Raw genomic sequence first — 15,730 nt, 5'->3', positions numbered from 1 at the left:
AGATGTATAGCATGATGATTTGATATGCATACAATGTGAAACGATTGTCGCAATAGGCTCTGCTAACATTTATCATGTCCTACAGATACAAAAGAAGAAAAGAGAAACAATTTCTGCTTATGTTAAAAACTTTTAGGATTTATTCTTTCACAACATTCCCAAATATATTCTTTTAAACTTTTTAAAATACAAGATCTGGCTACAGCAATAAGCATATATAAGTCAAGACAATATGAACTAAGAATCAGTAAAAGTTTGACAATAGACACAGAATCATGGACAACCTCATATATTAGAATTATCAGACACAAATGTTAAAATATCTATGATCAAGAAACAAAATACAAGATTAAGAATTTTCACAGAAGACTGAAAATTATGAAAAGGGACATTTCAATTTTTTAAATGAACACATAAATTTTACAACTGAAAAATACAGCAATCAAACTAAAGAATTCAAAGGTAGTATGTACAGGTTAAAGAGCTAACTGGAAGATAGGCCAGAATAAAATAGCAAGAAAAAATTACAAAAGGACAGGAAACAGTGCAAGAATATAAAATAAATAAAGGATCCATTAAGAAGGTCTTAGAAAAATGCAACTGGAGTCTGAAAAGGAGAGTAGAAAGAGAATGAGATGAAAACTATTTGTAAATAATCTCTGAATCTTCTAGGTTCATGAACAATATCAATCCATATACCAGAAGCCCAATTAAAGCCAAGCAAAACAAATAGAAAGTAATATATTTCAAGCACATCACAGGAAAATTGCTGAAAATCAATGATGAAGAGCCTTTAGAAAAAAAAATGGAAACTATCTTCAAAGAATAACAACTAGACTTACAACAGATTTCTCAACAGAAATAATTGAATTCAGAAGACAATGGACTGAGATCTTTAGTGTAAAAAAGAAAATAATTGATAACCTACAATTATACATCCATAGAAAACACCCTTCAAAAATGAAGGTGAAATAAAGACATTTTTAAATTAAACAAAACTGTAAGAATTAATTATCAGCAGATCTGCACTAACAGATATACTAAAGGGTGTTCATAGAAGGAAAATAATTCCTGATAGATGGTCAGAGATGCAACATAATAACCAATGGCAACAAAATTGAAAAATATGTGAGTAAATGAACACAAATACTAATTGTGAAAAAGATCATTAAATAATTGTATTAAATAACAATTCTTGAGGGACTAAGAGATGGAGAGAATTAAAGTAACAGGCTACCAACAACACTTAAGTTGGGACAAAAGTAATAGTGGTCATGTTCTAAGATTTTTATTTTGTCTTAAAGACAAAAGTACAAAAGTACCTTGACATTGGACTTTGATAAGGATTTTGTAATCTCTAGGAAAATCCCAGAGGAATTTTAAAAATGCATAATTTCCAAGGCAACAGAGGGAAAAAAGTAGAAAAATTAAAGAACCAATCTAAAGGAAGGCAAGAAAGGAGAGGAAAGAAAATTTATTTTAGATGGGACAAAAATAAAACAAAGAAGTGGTGGGTTTAGCCTGAGATATATTAAAAATAAGCATAAACTAAATGCTTCAATTAAAAGAAAAAGATCATCATTGTGAATAAAAAACCCAAAACAATATGGTGTTCACAAAATACACATCTACTATATAAGCATACTGAAATTTGAAAATAAAAGTAGAGAAAAATATATTCTATGTAGATGCCTACCCAAAGAAAGCTAGTGTTGCTTTATTAATATTAAAGTAATGACAAAAAATGTTACTAGGGATAAAGAGGCATATTTCAAATGATAAAAGTTTAATTCATCAGGAATGTATAACAGCTGTTAATTTGTATCCTTCAAAAACCATGGTCTAAAATACACAACTAGCAAAAAGTGACAAGTATAAAGAGAAATATGCAAACCTACAGTGATAGTGAGAGACTAGATTTAACATAACCTGTTTGATAGATCAGTAAAATGGCTAAGAGTATAGAAGATTTGAACAAAATAATTAACAAAGTCTAATTCTCTTATATAAGAATGGAGCACTTAACAGGTATGGACTATGTATTCTTTAAAACACATACAAAAGATTCATAAAAATTGAACAAGTAATGAGACTAAAAGCAATTCTCAAATTTTGAAGGATTTAAATCAAGTAAAACATGTTTTCTCACTGCAGTGCAATCAAGCTAGAGGACAAAAATAAAAAGACAACTAGAAAATTCCTATTTGTTTGAAAAATTTGGAGGCACATTTTAAATGAACTCATGGCTAAAATAAACCACAATTAAAATCAGAATATATCGGGGATCCCTGGGTGGCTCAGTGCTTTGGCTCCTGCCTTTGGCCGAGGGTGTGATCCTGGAGTCCAGGGGTTGGAGTCCCACATCGGGCTCCCGGTGTGGAGCCTGCTTCTCCTTCTGCCTCTGTCTCTGATTCTCTCTCTCTATCATGAATAAATAAATAAAATCTTAAAGAAAATAAAATCAGAATATATCTAGAAGTGAACATGACATATTAAAACTAGTGGAATGCAGTTGAAGTAGTACTTAGAGGAAAATTTATAGAATTAGTGTACAAATTAGAAAATAGTCCAGCAATAAATAAAAAATAATACATAATGACCAAGTTGAGTTTATCCAAGAACAAACTTCATTTAATATTAGAAAATCAATCATGTTAACAGACTGAAAGAGAAAAAAACGTGTTTTCTCAACATATTCAGAAAAAGCATTTGAAAAAAAATTGAACATCCATTCACTGTTAGTCAATTAGTAAAAGAGAAGAATTCACTTTTTTAGAAAGCTTTTATTTATTTATTTATTTATTTACTTATTTATTTATTTGCTTGTTTATTTCAGCAAGATCATGAGCAGGGTGAGGAGCAGAGGGAAAGGGAGAGAGATAATCCCAAGCAGACTGTGCTGAGCATGCAACCTAACACAAGCTTTGATCCCATGACCCTGAGATCATGACCTGAGCTGAAATCAAGAGTTGGACCCTCAACCCACTGACCCATTCAGGCACCCCGGGAGGAACTTGCTCTTGAAGATACTAATACATACTTTAAAGTACCGTATTTCAAACTATGATTGGCCCAGAAATAGCCAAACAGACCAATGGCAGCAGAAGACAGCCTAGAAATACAGGGAATGGATTTTATTTTTTAAATAAATGGTGCTAGGACAGTTAGATAACCACATTTTAAAAAAAATTTTTATTTATTTATGATAGGCACACAGTGAGAGAGAGAGAGAGAGAGAGAGAGGCAGAGACACAGGCAGAGGGAGAAGCAGGCTCCATGCACCGGGAGCCCGACGTGGGATTCAATCCCGGGTCTCCAGGATCGCGCCCTGGGCCAAAGGCAGGTGCTAAACCGCTGCGCCACCCAGGGATCCCAGATAACCACATTTTAAAGATGAGATTGGACACCTACCTTCCACCACATTGAAAAAGCAGCTACAAATCAATCCTTGACTTCCATGTGAAAGGCAAATCTATAAAGATTTTAGAGTTATAGAATTTATAGGACAATATCTTTCTGAATTCAGGATAAAATTGATCAACTAAATTAAAATTAAGAATTTCTGTTCATCAAAAGATTCCAGAAAGAAACTAACAATAAGTTCCCAGAAAGAGAGAATATATATGCAATACATATAAATGACTAAGGATTCATATAAAGAATAGGTATTTTTTAAAATGCTACAATTTAAATATCAAACTAAAAACTGGCAAAAGACTATGCACTTAAATAGATGATTTCCAGATGGCATATATAGGTATATATATGTCAGCCTCATTAGTAATTAGGAAAATGCAAATTAAACCACAAAGGGGTATCTATATATCTATATATCTATATCTATGTATCTATATCTATATCTATATCTATATCAGCAGGGACATATGCACTGGGGCTCCTATATTGGTTTATTATGTTTTCACTTGGGTGTTGACTTAGTCCAAGAGGGCAGAGGAATTCCACTGAGCTTCCAATATTATGACAACTATCAAGTTCCATTATTGCAATACTTGCCATCACCTAGAGTTACTAATCTAGGGTTTGTTTTTACCTTCAAACTTGGTTTATAGCAGCTCATTTTCCTATTTACCACTAGTCTCCTTCCCATTATACTAATTTTTTCTAGAGAAAATAGTCTATGTCTGAGCTCAGATTTTGCTTTCTTTTGCTACCTGAGCTTTTTCAAACTCGGATTTTGCTCTGCATGTGTGTGTGTTTCTGTCGCAAGGGTATTTTAAGGGTTCTAGGATATGGGAAGAAATCACTCTTACTCTTCTACTGTTTCATCTTATGCAGCAGGTGGCTTCTTCTGGGACATTGAGGGGGCAATAAACTTTGTGGCTGAGAGAGTTTAGCAGAAAGTCACACTGCAATGGAGAATTTTTTTTAAGAGAAGGAGAGAGTGGTGGGAGGGGCGGAGGAAAAGAGAAAATCTTAAGCGGGCTCATGGGGCTCCATCTCACAACCCTGAGATCATGACCTGAACCTAAGTCAAGAGTTGATTAACTGAGCCACCCAGGCACCCAGGCAAAATTTTGAAATAGGAAACAATAGGTGATAATTGGATAAAGCAGCTGAAAATGTGTTGAGTAGGGAAAGGCAGTTTATAGACAGAGCCATGCCAGGATGAAACTTAGTTCCCTGAATCTTAGATGCCACCTTTCCCAAAGAAGGTTTCCTATAACATTTCAACCTCATGGAGACGGATCTGGCCTAACTGTGAGGCAACATGGTCAGAATCTGGTCTTAGATGACTTAGAAACCAGTAGAGAGTAGCAGATAGATCTGATGGTAAGAGGATCGATGTTAAGAGGAAGAGAACTGAGCAGAGCACTATAATTCTTAGAATTATGCTACTGCCTCAGAATAGGAGCCTTAAGTAATATAACCATAAACCCCATGTTTATTTTATCTGCCACTCATTGAATTCACTATGCACTGCAGTTGACAGTTGTCATTGGATTTTTAAATGGAAGTTAGAGGCATTGATGCTATTTCTAACATTAGTTTATAGTCATACCAGATTAATAGGTGACTAAGTATAGAGAGATTTAGAATAAAAGGCACACATTATGTCACTTTTAAATATAAAATGAGAAATTATAAGATCTTTAAAATGAACTAGGTGAAATTTATATTCAAATGACTCTAAGCATTCTTTTTATCCTAAATTCCATACATGCTTCCTTGCTCTATAGGCAATTCCCAAGGATGGGTCATTGACCAAGTACTTCCTGAGCAGTTGTATAATTTTGGCAGCTGCCTCTGCTAGCCATATTTCCCAAGGATTCCTCAGAGCCAAGAGTGTCTGCCAAGAGGAGTCAAAATGCTGCTGACGACTAGGAATTGGATTTGTTACAAATGGAGATGGTCCAGCCCTCTGAATTTGCCAATGCTATTGTTAGAGGAGTGTGATAGATGGTTGAGTGCATCTGCCCTTGTGAGCTGATAAAGATACAAGCAGCTTAAAATATGACAGGAAGTTATGCTTTTCTGGCTAAGTGTTGGGCGGTATGTATCAGTCTACAACTGAAAACAAGAAACAAGGCAATGTATGCAAAGAGGCACTTTCCAGGGGTTTCTTTTTTCAAGGCAGAAGTAATAGCTCTTGTATTTGATTGACCTGGAAATGATTTCTGGAGCTAGTAGGAGAAAATGCTGCAATTGTATCCTAGAGCACAGTGTGAGAATTCCAGGAATATCATGCCATTAAAATTAATGTGTTTAAAGAATCCACTTGACAGTTTTTGATGATGATCATTGTATCACTGAAGTTAGAGAACTCCTTTCTTCCTTTCCCTTCTAATTTGGTAGTAGGTCATTTAAGAGAACAAACTAAACTTTCAGCTATTAAAAGAGAATATTTTTAATGAGCTTAAAAATGCTTATAGAAGGAAACTACGCAAGTAATCTGTATATTTTTTGTAACAAGCAAAAACAAAATAACTACCTATAATCCTAATGTGCAGCTATAAGCACCATTAATTGTGGTTATAACCTTCCAAGTTCTTTCTTTTCTACTTATTTTTCGGATTTATTTTCCTTATATAAAGACATATATACCATTGTGTGTGTGTGTGTATGTGTTTGTGTCAGTGTCACCAAAGATTTCTAGATCATTAAACCTAGTGATCAATTCTTAATCCTCATCATATATGACCTATTAATGGTATTTGACACAAATACCACTCTCTTCCTTGAAATGCTTTGTTCATTTAGATCTCAAAACCCCATATTCTCCAGATTTTCCCTTCTGCATCATTGGCCTCTCCTTTTTCATCTCCTCTGCTTGTCCTTCCTTTCCAAAGCCCAGTTTTTGGACTTCTCTTGGACCCATTCCCTTGGAAATCTTTTCCAGCTCCATAGCTCTAAATAAGATCTACCTGCTGAGAACTCTCAGACATACATCTCCCACAGTAACTCTTTTTCTTTTTTAAAAAAGATTTTATTTATTTATTCAGGAGACACAGAGAGAGGCAGAGACAGAAGCAGGCTTCATGCAGGGAGCCCGATATGGGACTCGATCCTGAGTCTCCAGGATCACACCCTGGGCCGAAGGCAAGCACTAAACCACTGAGTCACCCAGGCATCCCTCCCACAGTAACTCTTGCCTAGACTCCAGGTTCATATATCTCTCCATCACTACTTGGAAGTCCAATAGGCATCTCAAAGATGTCTAAATACAACTCTAAATCCTAGCAAACCATTCCCTATTGCCAAAAAAAAAAAAAAAAAAAAAAAGAAAGAAAGAAAGAAAGAAAAAGAAAAGAATCCTCTTGCCAACTCATTAAATAATAACTACAAACTTGTCTCTACAAATTTGCTCAGCCCAAAAATCTGGTGCCATCTCTTATTTCTCTTTCTTTCGTATCCCACACCCAATCCATCAGCTAGCCCTCAAAATATATCCGGAATCCAACCACTTCTCATTATATCTTCCACTACCACACTGATCTGAACCACCATGAACTTTTCCTAAGAGTGTCCCTGGTTTGGCCTTTGTCCTCTCCAAAGGTTAGCAATCCTTCTAAAACTAAAGTACCCCAATAGCTTCCCAGGTCATATAGGCCAAAGCCAAAGTCCTTACAATGGCCTACTAACATTCTGAATGCCTTACTTTTTAAATTTAAAAATATTTAACAAGGTAGCATAGTGGTATCTAAGAGCATGTGCTCAGGGTCAGATTGCCTGTATTCAAAGTCTAGATCTAATTATTAGCTGTGTGAAAATGGACAACTCACTTAACTTTCTGGTAGCTAAATTTCCTCATCTGTAAAATGGAATCATTATAATACCTATTTCATAGAACTGTGGTGAATATTAATAAATATTTACAATGTGTTTATAATAGTGCTGGCTTATAGTAAACATTATAAAATAATTTTAAATGACAAAATAGGCATTTTGTGCTATTAGCAAAATTTCATCATGAATTCTGCACATAAAAAACATCTCCAATGGTCTCCTCTCTAAGAATTTATAGATACCCCAACTGTCCCTCAAAAAGCATGAAACGTTTGGTTAAACAAATTTAAAGTGAACTATCAGGGGTGCCTGGATGGCTCAATCATCAGTTAAGCATCTGACTTTTTGGCTCAGGTCATGATCCCAGGGTCCTGGGATTGAGCCCCAATGAGGGGCTCTCTGTTCATTGGGGAGCCTGCTTCTCCCTCTCCCTCTGCCTGCCACTCCCCTTACTTGTGTTCTCTTCTCCCTCTCTCTCTCTCTCTCTAATTAATTAATTAATTAATTAAAATGAACTATCTTTGCTTTATCCTTTTTATTTATTCTAAGTTCAGAGTTGAAATGGATTTTACACCATGATTTTTACTTTTAAGCATTTTGGTACTTTTATTTATTTATTTATTTTTTATTATTTATTTATGATAGTCATACAGAGAGAGAGAGAGAGAGAGAGAGAGAGAGAGGCAGAGACAGGCAGAGGGAGAAGCAGGCTCTATGCCAGGAGCCTGACGTGGGACTCGATCCCGGGTCTCCAGGATCGCGCCCTGGGCCAAAGGCAGGCGCCAAACCGCTGCGCCACCCAGGGATCCCCTTGGTACTTTTAAAGCATGCTGGTGCTGAGCTGCTTAATCACCTACATCCTATCAGCAATACTTTAAATCCTAAAATAGATGTGATTTTTTTTCCAGTTTATTGTGTAGATTGACTTATAATGTAATCTTGATTTTTCGGCTCTTCTCATGGCCTTTTATTATTGCATTAAAATGAAACAATTTAATCTAAACCAAAACAAAAGCTGAAAGTATATTCCTACATACTACATCCCACATTCCTACATTCCTACATCCCATAGCTATGATGGGCACAGTAGGAAAAACAAGTCACATAAAATTTCTGGTACAGAGTCGTAAAATTCATTGACTTTGCAGTGGAAAAACTGCTACAGACTCAGTTTTTGAAAATGGCTTTAACTAATATTTAAATCTATGTATAGAGGGAAGTGAAGGAAATGGTTACCAGCCAGACCCCCGACTATCATAGCTCAGTTCTTATGTTTAATTTACAGGTTTTTTTTTAATACTTAAGTATAACTAAAGACTAAATAACTCCCAAATATCTCTCTCTCTTTCTTCCCCCTCCTCTCTCTTTCACACACACACACACACACACACACACACACGCACCTGCAACACAACACATATATACATATCCTTCCAGAATTGATATATGATCCACAGAGAAGAGAGGACCTTTTACTCACAAGTAAACTTCTACAGATTATTTGAAGTGGAAAGACCTATTTGAAAAGAAGTCAAATATACATTTGAAAACAAGGGAAGTCATAGTAGCTGCTCATAAAAACAAAAGGGAGTGAGGATTTGTGGAAGATTTGTGAAAAGAGTCATACTGTTTATCCAAGGGCGTATGAATCAGATTTTTTTTGAAGTTGAGTTTAACTTTTCGAATATGTCATGTGAAGTTTTGTTAATTCTAGAAACTTGTTCCAGTTCTAAATGAAATTTTATTGTAAACCGACCCTATTGTACAAACTCTTAAAGGCCTCTGCATATTGAGGTGGGCCATGGATCAGCTCCTAGGTAAAAATAAACTTCATATATTTGCCACAGACTCCACAAGTATGCAGCAACCAAGAATTCCTTTGAGGGTGTGAGGAGAGAAATAATAATACTGTGCCAGCATATTAGAAACAAGAGAGGGATCCCTGGGTGGCTCAGTGGTTTAGTGCCTGCCTTCAGCCCAGGCCGTGATCCTGGAGTCCTGGAATTGAGTCCCACATCAGGCTCCCTGCATGGAGCCTGCTTCTCCCTCTGCCTGTGTCTCTTCTCTTCTCTTCTCTCTCTCTCTCTCTCTCTCTCTGTGTCTCTCATGAATAAATAAATAAAATCTTTAAAAAAATGAAACAAGAGACAGCATCTGATGAAAACTTGTTTAGTTACATCAACATTTTTGTGAAACTTATCATTTCAAAGTAATTGCATGTAAAAACGATGTACAAGTGAATACTGCCCCTCCTAAAGTGTCATTGCGGTTCTTGTCAAATAACACTTTTCCTCACTTTTGTTTTAATCTTAAAAGAAAATTGGCCCTGAAACATCATCCAGACAAGAATCCAGATGATCCAGCTGCTGCTGATAAGTTTAAAGAAATCAACAACGCCCACACGATACTTACTGACATGTCAAAGAGAAACATATATGACAAGTATGGATCTCTGGGACTCTATGTGGCCGAACAATTCGGAGATGAAAATGTTAACACCTACTTCATGCTGTCAAGCTGGTGGGCAAAGGTAAACCAATTTTTTTTCTTTAAAAACAATTTCCTAGAAAAAGCATGGTATTATTCACTCTTTTAGACTCCGTCTCTGAGAAAACCTAACGTTACTATATTACTTATTATAGTAATAAGTTACTAGATAATAAGAGTTACTATAACTCTTGTAAATAAAGATATCACTTCAACTGAAAGCTGTTATTTGAGAATTTTTTTTTGCTTTAACTCACCAAACAATTATAAAATACAGCATGACTTAAAATACTTCTAGACATTAATTATAATTGAATTTGAGGTTTTGGGTTAATTCTGACTGCCCTCCCTCTCCCCATAATGACTAATTAAGAACTGACTCATTGCTCAAAAACAAAAATAATTTAATAGTGTGACAAGTAGTTGGTAAATTATTATAGGACAAATTTAGCCATGTACTTTATTATCAATAACATAAGCTACATGAGCAAATATAGAACTTGGGAGAATGCATGTTAGTTATGTGATAGGCTCACGTGGAACATGACCTCAAGTAGTAGAGAAGGAAATGGGGGCGGGGGGAATGGAGTGAAAATTAGGTAGAGCTGGACAAGGTGAAGAGTCACAGAGGGAGAAAAATTTTTTTAAAGATTTTATTTATTTATTCATGAGAGAGACACAGAGAGACAGAGAGACAGAGACACAGGCAGAGGGAGAAGCAGGCCTGACGTGGGACTCTGTCCCGGGTCTCCAGGACCTAGGCCAAAGGCAGTGCAAAACCGCTGAGCCACCCGGGCTGCCCCAGAGGGAGAAATTTTTAAAAAAGAATATCTAGTCAAGAAGAAGGCAATATTTTTAAGGACTTAGTGCAATCAGAATTGACTTTTGACGGTAAATTTTTGTGGTTTCCTAGGAATACCTAGTATATGAATGTTTGGTGGTGGTTATGTATTTGTTTATGAGTTTTAATATCCTTATCTTCTGATAAAAGCGTATTTACACATAAACTATACATACAGACCATCAGCATATTTTTTGATAATTCATACATTTTGTGAAATCATGAACTCACATTCATATTCAAATTATTAATTAATAATTTAAAAAACTACAGATCTCCAAAGAGAAGGATTGCATGTTCAGTAGGATTCTGATTGTTATTTTATTCCAATAAAATAAATATTGTTAAATTGGAAACTTTTATGTATGCAGGAGAGAAAATATATTTTTGTACATAAGCATGGAGAGTCTGCAACCTGATGCCTCCCTTGTCTTCTGCAGTCTTCAAAATTTATTTTCCTCAAGATAAGTGACATTCCCACTGAATCCTCCTTTTTCTATTGTTGAAGACCTGGGAGGGAGACAAGTTCCCTCTGAGTGGATGTGAACCTTAGCATGAGAGTGTACACACTGACAATGTCATGTATGATAGATTGAGTGTTCATATAACAATGTGGGCTTTAATGGGCTTGCCTGGGAACCTAACCTTCAGAGCTGACATTCTCTCCATGGGAAGATAAATCTGGCATTCTAGATAATTTACACACTAGCACCTGGTTGCATATTGAGGCTGGCCTACATAAGAATGAGAATAGATGTGCTTGCTGAGGAAGTTGACAAAATTGATCAAAATTCATATAGAAAAGCAGCAGCTGTCCAGTGGTATAAGAGATATATGAAATGATTCCTGATGTGGGTCTTTAAAAATAAGATTAAAAAAAACTCTGCCTCCTTCTTCTGGTTATGTCCAAAGTCTAACTGCACTGTTCCCATTAGAATAACTGGCACAGGGGATCCCTGGGTGGCTCAGCGGTTTAGCGCCTGCCTTTGGCCCAGGGTGGGATCCTGTGAGTCCTGAGATTGAGTCCTGTCTTGGGCTCCCAGCAGGGAGCCTGCTTCTCCCTCTGCCTGTGTCTCTGCCTCTCTCTCTCTCTCTATGTCTATCATGAATAAATAAAATTTTTTTAATCTAAAAAAAAAGAATAGCTGGCACATAGTGATCATGTATTAAGTATGCATTGCAAGAATGATTTATTGTACCATTTAAAATATGTACTTCAAAAATATTGGACTCTTACTTATGCCCAGTAGTGTACTAAGCATTGTAAGTATATAAGACAAGGTTATTTTCCAACAGGCAAACAATCTAGTTGTGATAAAGAACAAAAAAGTACATGAATTAAATGAAATTTTCAGAGAAGAGAAAAATGTAGGAATTGCATCGTAAAGACAAGGACAAAAGTAGTCAAAGAAAGGAGGTGCTGCCTGGGGCTGTAACTCAAGAATACTGCACAGGAGGGTTTTGGTGGCAGTTGGTGAGAAGAAGGGTATCACAGTTCTGTTTTTCAGGGTAATTTACTTAAGTCTATGAAAATGTAGAGTATACTAAGCAAAAAGATTATAGATATGAGAGTGTAATTAAAGCTTCCTTGCTGCAAGCCACTTTAAGCTCCATCCCACAACAGGAACCAAAGTCAGAGAGAGGGGATAGTGGGTTAGGTAGCAGGGACGAGCCAGGATGAACCAGGTGAAGTTCATTAATGTTAAAGATTTTTGCCTTAAGTTACTGAAGAACTGTATACACAAGGTAATCTTTATTCTCTTTGCTCTTTTTAGATAAAATCTCCATTCTGATTCAAATATGTATAAAACATTTCCTATCTCAAATAACATGTTTTTTAAAAAATCAAATTTATTTTGCTCCACTAACAAAATTTGTCTTATTTTAACTAAAACTGGAGGTTGGGAAAGTTTCTTTTCATCTTTAGCTACGGCAGACTTAATAAGCAAACCTTTTACATGCTTGTGGGGAAATCCTGGTGCTGGCCATTCACTAGGAGGAACAAATCATTTATCTATTAATTACTTCACACATTCATTAATTCAGTAGGTATTTATTGTCTGCCACACACCAGGTACTAAATTCTTAGGTTAGGAGGGACTGGAAGATGATTAACATATAGTTCTAGCCTTCAAGAAGTTCAGCCTAAAGTGAGACAGACCTATAAACTAAACTGATCAATGTCCTAAATTGTCAATAACAATTTAAAAAAACATGGTAGAAATGTATATGGAGTACAGCTGGGGCACAAAGGAGGGAGAAACTATTCAGGAAAGATGGAGGGAGAAACTCTTCAGGAAAGATGTCAGTGAGAGGATCTTTGACATGAATCCAAAACACAGGGAGGACATTTTTTAGGTAGCTGGGGAAAGGGGAGGGGCCCCCCTGGGCAGATGAATCCACAGGGATAGCAAAGCTATGGCAAGCATGGCAGGAAGGGGGCTGTGCTAATCCACAGAAGGGTTGGAAGCCATATGACCATTAATAAGGAGTTCGAGCCTTTCCTGAGAGGCAGGAAAGTTGCCGCATAGGTTCAAAAGTACATGTATAAAAGTTGCCGCATAGGTTCAAAAGTACATGTATTTCAGAAAGCTCCCACAACAATATGCAGAGTAGAACAGGAGGCAAGAGTGGAGGCAAGGAGGCTAGTTAGGAAGCTACTGAAGTATTAAAGGCAGAGATAACAAGACCTTTCTAAAGTCCTACCAGTCAGGGTTGAGACAAGCGGGGGGGGGGGGTGCAGGAGATTTTGGCAGGACTTGGTGACTAAGAGAAATGTGGAGGTGGGAGGGAGAGCTATCAACAGCTCTTCTTCAGCAAGAATGAGTCAATTTCCTTGGTTAGCTCATTTGACCTGTAGAGGTTGTTTGTTGTTTTGTTTGCTCTACTGTTAATAATGACCACTATAGCTTATGAATAAACACTTCATTACTTAGGCTACAAGTCACTTCCTGTGAACTTGTTAGGCAAAACTTCATAAGGAATTTGTTTCCAAGATAACTAAAAAGCTACAATAAGGATGAGGGTGAATATGTGGTCTGCAGGGTGAACTGCAAAATCTTTAGGTTTCTGAAGATACATGGAAGCACACTTAATTTCTGGGGTTCTCCCACACCCTACCACCACTCCCCCCTATTTTGCTTTGCTTCTGTTTCCCTTAGACCCTGTTTGTCATCATTGGCCTCTTGACTGGCTGTTATTTTTGCTGCTGCCTATGCTGCTGCTGCAACTGCTGCTGTGGACGCTGCCGGCCCAAATCATCGGTGCCAGAAGAGGACTTTTATGTGTCCCCAGAGGATCTTGAGGAGCAGATCAAGACCGATATGGAAAAAGGTAGAGTAAAATAAGGAGAGAGTTAGTGGGTTTCCCTTCACAGGCTTGATCACATGTGAGGTCTCTGATGATGGTTATCACTAAAGTGAGAGAGATCCAACAACCCAATGAGAGGAATCCCAATGACTGTCATCTTTGGTACCACTTTTGGAGAGGATGAAAGGACAGTTCCCTTTCCTAGCCACAAAGAAAAGCAGAACCTGACACCATGAGAAAAAAAAATCACGAAATATGCTGATCACAAAGCAAAGCTAGTACAATTCATGATCTCGTTATGAGAGTATGAGCTCTAGGTTCAGGGAGGTTTGAGTGGGAATGCTCAGAGATACAAGAACCAAGCCTGTTACTTTAGGATCTCTATTCATATAGAAGGGAATAGACATCACAAAAAGTCAACAACCCTTGACTTTTCTTCTTTCTGAGTACTTGATAATGGGTTTTGAGTAGAACTAGGGTAAGGGTGATCTTTCTTCCCTGGAAACATAGTTTTCTTTCAAACCCACACATTCAGAGCTAGCCTCAACCAGCATCAAGATTACTGTCCTTCGTAAATGGGACTATTTGCTTTGCTAAACCACCTCTACATGTTTGTCTATGTGTATACATGATCATAAATATTACTTGATTCAAGTTCATTCCTCCCAGAAATGATAAAGGAAAAATATAAGGAAAGATAAAACCTCACAGAATTCACAACACTAGGAATACTTCATATGTTCCGGGAAATGCCTTTGTGTAAACAAGCTGGAGTCAAATCTGCCATTGTCCTCTCTGTCTTGCAGCCATAATCCTACTATAATTTTCTCCTATAGAATGTATAATTATTCTGCATTATAGACTTTATCACTAAATCACAAAGAACTCTGGACAGCCAAATAAAAGAATCACTTGATAATTCAGACAGTGGCCCATTGTTGTCAGAATTGCTGAAATTAGGAATGGTACATTTCTCTGGACTGAACTGGACTCTGATTCTTTTGATCACAATGAAACAGAATTTCTATGACATCAAGCAGCAGAGACTATCTAAAACCTTCCATATACCTTTTATTCCCTATCAAATGTTATGCTAAGTAATAGTGTTATTACCCATCCTAACTCTAGCTTGAAGGAAGGAGTCTTCAATTTTGTAAATTGTACTTAGTCCAGATCATTTTAGGACTGGGAGTCAGAGAAGACTAAGGGGTTTTCCTGCAACCTGTGACCCCTTTCTATGGAGACCATTGGGTGGCCAGTCTAGCAAACAGGGGGTTACTCTAATAATTTTTATTACTACTCCTGGAAACAAATTGTGGGCCCATGATGAAATATAATTATAACTGCCTTTTACCTTATTTGGGATGTAAAAAGGACAATTAATCTTTTAATGAGGACATACATGCCAAAAAGAACAAGCAAGAGTACTACTTAAAAATGGGTTAAATATATATTTATATATAAATATATATATATTTAAAAATGGGTTAAATATATTATATTTAAAATGGGTTAAATTTATATATATTTATAAATATAAATATATAATATATTTATATATTATAATATAATATAATAATATATTATAAATATATAAAAATATATATGTTTATAAATATATATATTTACATATATATGTGTAAATTCTCCACGGAAGGGCCAGTGACCTTGCATAATTTCCTTAAGAATGATGATCCCCAGTACATTAATCCCTTCTGCCTTTGCAAGGGAGATAAACTATTGTAAGATCACATTAGCTAGCTCTGTTGTCTACAGGATCTCCCATAACATCCATCAATCCAGTACACTATTCAATTACTAAATAGGAAGGGGCAGTGAGATATGAGA

General features: G+C 36.4%; 1 protein-coding gene and 1 long non-coding RNA gene across 3 annotated transcripts in view; one reads left to right on the top strand and one right to left on the bottom strand.

Moving 5' to 3' along the window:
• LOC112931817 (uncharacterized) overlaps positions 1 to 15,730 on the bottom strand; it is a 53,344-nt gene that overhangs the window by 8,118 nt on the left and 29,496 nt on the right. The gene's annotated exons all lie outside the window — the stretch shown is intronic.
• The window catches only part of DNAJC5B (DnaJ heat shock protein family (Hsp40) member C5 beta), an 82,295-nt gene that overhangs the window by 50,863 nt on the left and 15,702 nt on the right, over positions 1 to 15,730 (top strand). The window contains exons 4-5 of the mRNA XM_026014568.2: positions 9,562 to 9,775; positions 13,735 to 13,906. Coding sequence (XP_025870353.2) covers positions 9,562 to 9,775; positions 13,735 to 13,906 — 386 coding nt within the window. The remainder of the gene's footprint in view (positions 1 to 9,561; positions 9,776 to 13,734; positions 13,907 to 15,730) is intronic.

Source organism: Vulpes vulpes, chromosome 13 (assembly GCF_048418805.1).
Source record: "Vulpes vulpes isolate BD-2025 chromosome 13, VulVul3, whole genome shotgun sequence".
NCBI lineage: Eukaryota > Metazoa > Chordata > Mammalia > Carnivora > Canidae > Vulpes > Vulpes vulpes.
This window is presented reverse-complemented; position numbering and strand designations above follow the sequence as displayed.